Raw genomic sequence first — 3,376 nt, 5'->3', positions numbered from 1 at the left:
GGTAGACATGGGTGCTCGGTGAGGCCTCCCCGGAGGGTGCCACCAGGGGGCTGGAGGACAGGCATGGGCAGAGCCAGAAAGCCAAGCCTGGAGAGGCAGCCAGCAGAGGGCCTGGGCTTCCTCTGTGAGTCTCCTCCAGAGGCCCAGGCGCAGGACTAGGTCACCACCCTTCAAAGGGAAGACTCGGAGCCTCGCTCAGCGCAGCCTGGCTTCTGAGCTGCACACATGACCACGCCAAGCTAGGGTTCACGCGGACAGGTGCAATCAGCTCCTCGCAGACACGACGTGGCTGGCTGGGTGCAGGCACAGGCAGCGTTAGGTGTGCTGGCTCCCCGCGCACTGTGCTTCCAGAACGAATCCACTTCAGTAAAAAATCAGGTCTGCCTAACCCGTGTAAGCAGGTGAAAGTGGAGCTCGTGCAAGCAGAAGGCCCGAGGCACACAACCTACCTGTGGCTCCCGCAGCCCCGTGGCATGCAGCCCCCCATGTGCCTGAACGCTGCCTCTGCCCTACATACCAGGCTTGGCTGCCCCAGCTCAGCAGCATGACATCAGGGCAGTGGCCAAAGCTGAGGTGCCAGGCAGCAGGGGCAGAGGGGTGGCTGCAGGTGCAGTACTCCAGGGAGCAGCTCCGGAACAGGGCCAGGGAGCCAGCTAGGCACAGTGCTGCGTGGGTAACCCACCCATTGGAGGGGCGTGGGCATCTGCAGCCTCAGGAAGCCAGAACGCTCCTCACTGGTAAGGGGCAGCCTGGTGGGTGTCGTGTGTGGTGCCGGGGAGGAAGCCCAGGCCTCCAGCATGCCAGGCAAGAGTGTACCCCAGCCCTGCATCTCCCACAGCAGTGTGCCAGGGGAAGCTGGCAGCCTACAGCTATAGTGCTGGGGGGGATGTGCATGAGGCAGGGTCTCCGGCCTCAGCTCCCCAGTACTCCCTAGGGATCTCCTGTCGCTCTGGAGCCTCTCGGGGCTTACCCCCTCCTCCACCGGGGCTGTTTAAAGGCACCACCCAGAGGTGTCTGGCTGCAGGACTGCAGCTCCCCGTGGAGAGGCCCTCCCCTTGAACAGGGACAACCTCATAGATAACAGGTCCACTCCATTTTTCTGCCACAGCTCCCCAGCTCTGTCCTCCTGGCTTACCCGAGGCCCACCAAGTACCAGGTGGGCCCGGGACACAGCAGTGGCCAGGCAGGAGAGGCTCCCTGGGTGGTAGCTTCCCCGGTTTTCCAGCTGTGTTCCCCTACACTCACACCCTCTGTGCTGGCCTGAGCCATCCTGCTGGGGCAGCACTTCCAGGAGCCCACAGCACCTGCAGCAAGCAAATCCTCCTCAGCCCACTGACATGGAGTCTGCCCTCATCAGGGACAGATGCGGCCTTAGGGAGGCCCAGCACAGAGCCAGCGGATGGCGTGGAATGAGTGTGAGCTCTTGGGCAAGACTGTGGAAATGACTTTAAGTGGAAAAGCACAGGGCTTCTTCCCCAAAGTGAACAGACAGTCACACCAACAGGCCCATGATGTGACCACAGGAGGCAGGGTGAGTTCACTTACAACCCAGTTCACACCACCCCACAGAGCCCCAGGAGGCACCGCATCGCTGTCCGGCCCTATGGGGCTCGGGGCCAACTGCAGTAGAAAGCTTCCGTGGTCAGCTACGCAGGGCCTGGGAGGCTGACGGCACTGCACCCGAGTGCACTCTGCTCCAGGTCCCTTCAGGAAGCGGGCCGAGCCCTCAGCGCCCAACATCCGGAGGTCACCACCCAGAGAAGGGGGAGTCCCGAGCCTCGGATGCCTGCGTGGGTGAGGTCAGCAAGCTGGGGAGTGAAGGGCGGCTCACGGGGACTGCCTCTTCTTCCTGGGGGGCTGGGGTGGTCGCAGCTCCTGAGGCCCATGGGCAAATGGGCAGCTGGCGGAGGGCAGTGCGCAGCCGTCTGGGTGGTGCGTGAAGAACCAGCAGGCGCGGGTCTTGAAGGCCTCCGAGCTCGGTCCCCGCTTGGCCTCTGAGTGCTTCTCCCTCTGCAGCTGCCGCCGCCAGTCACGGATGTGGACTCGGCCATCCAGAACTGAGGTGTGGAACAAAGAACACAGGCCCAGCGATCACCCCAAACATCCATGCCACCAGTGGGCCAGGGCCTAGGCTGGGCCCACAAGAGTACTTCAGGTGGGGACCAGCAGAAGGGGCCAGGGAGGCTGGGGGAGCAGGCACCCGTAGAAGGGGAGGAAAGAGTCCCTCTGGCAGGCCCAGGAGACCCTGCCTGGAGCCAGCCAATACGAGAGCGGGGCACAGGCTGGTTGTTGCGGCCCTGACCCTCCAGGTGAACCAGCAGACCTGGGGCTACCATGTTTGCAGGCTGTGGTCCCTGACCAGGGACCCAGGATAAAGCCTGTACAGGGACACCTGGGCCAGGCGCTGGTCTGGACCACTCAGCATTGAAGGGGAACAGGGAGGGAGCGTGCAGGGACCCTCAGCATATGGTGCCCTGGCTCACAGATCTACCACCAGATGACCCTCTGGGTACCCACAGCAGCAACAGCGACAGAGGGGCAAGAGGGGCCTGCGGAGCCTCATGGCAGACACCAGCCCACAGGTACACAGGTGGGAAGTTACAGAGCAACAGCACAGGGAACCAAGCGCCAGCTGACTGTGAAGCTGGGCCCAGGGAGCAGGGCAGGCAGCTCCGGGGCACCAGGACCGTGTCAGGCCAAGCCACTGTGCCTCCCTCTAGCCTTTCATGTTGCGAAGCCCATGAAGTCCATAGTGCCACGGGAAAGGTGTGATGCAAGGGAACCTGCCTGGCAGCCACGCAGCCCCACAGGAAGGTGCAGGGATGAGGCCTCACTGTGTCTGTCCCTTGTGGGAAACAGCTACTAGTCAGCTCCTATCTTTATCCACCGAACGAAGGAGCCAGGGAGAGCTGCCTCCATGAGCCTAGGGACGGCCCGGAGGCCTGAGGTGCCTCCCTATAAACCCGAGCTGGTCTTCCCTAGCCTGACCCTGGCCGGCAGCCTCAGGTCTCTGCTGGATGTGCTCAGCTGGACGGCCATTATCAGAGCCCAGAACGCGACTTGTGTTTCTGGGGAGCCTCAGACCCTCCGGACCCCATATGGGCAGGGCCAGTGTGGCCTCTCCACAGAACAGCTGGCAGCTGGCCCCAGACGCAGACTTGGGACCCAGATTCCATGCCGAGACCCTGCGCTGGCCTGCAGACTCCAGAAAAAGGAGCCAGGGGGACTTCTAAGCCTGGCATTGTGCTCGACAGACAGCGAGGGGAGAGGGGCCCTCAGAGGGAGCAGCCAGGGGCCCAGGTAGGATGGCGGCCATCACCACCCCACAGTGCAAGGCGGCTCGGTGCCAGCCCCTCTGAGCACCCAACATCCTGGG

General features: G+C 63.3%; 1 protein-coding gene across 1 annotated transcript in view; it reads right to left on the bottom strand.

The window, feature by feature from the left end:
- Positions 1 to 1,441: 1,441 nt before the first annotated feature.
- The window catches only part of Trmt44 (tRNA methyltransferase 44 homolog), a 17,682-nt gene continuing 15,747 nt past the window's right edge, over positions 1,442 to 3,376 (bottom strand). The window contains 1 exon segment of the mRNA XM_023699933.1: positions 1,442 to 2,057. Within this exon segment, the coding sequence (XP_023555701.1) occupies positions 1,828 to 2,057 (230 nt within the window). The 3' untranslated portion in view covers positions 1,442 to 1,827.

The sequence above is a fragment of the Octodon degus genome, unplaced genomic scaffold (assembly GCF_000260255.1).
Source record: "Octodon degus isolate 3935 unplaced genomic scaffold, OctDeg1.0 scaffold00006, whole genome shotgun sequence".
NCBI lineage: Eukaryota > Metazoa > Chordata > Mammalia > Rodentia > Octodontidae > Octodon > Octodon degus.
This window is presented reverse-complemented; position numbering and strand designations above follow the sequence as displayed.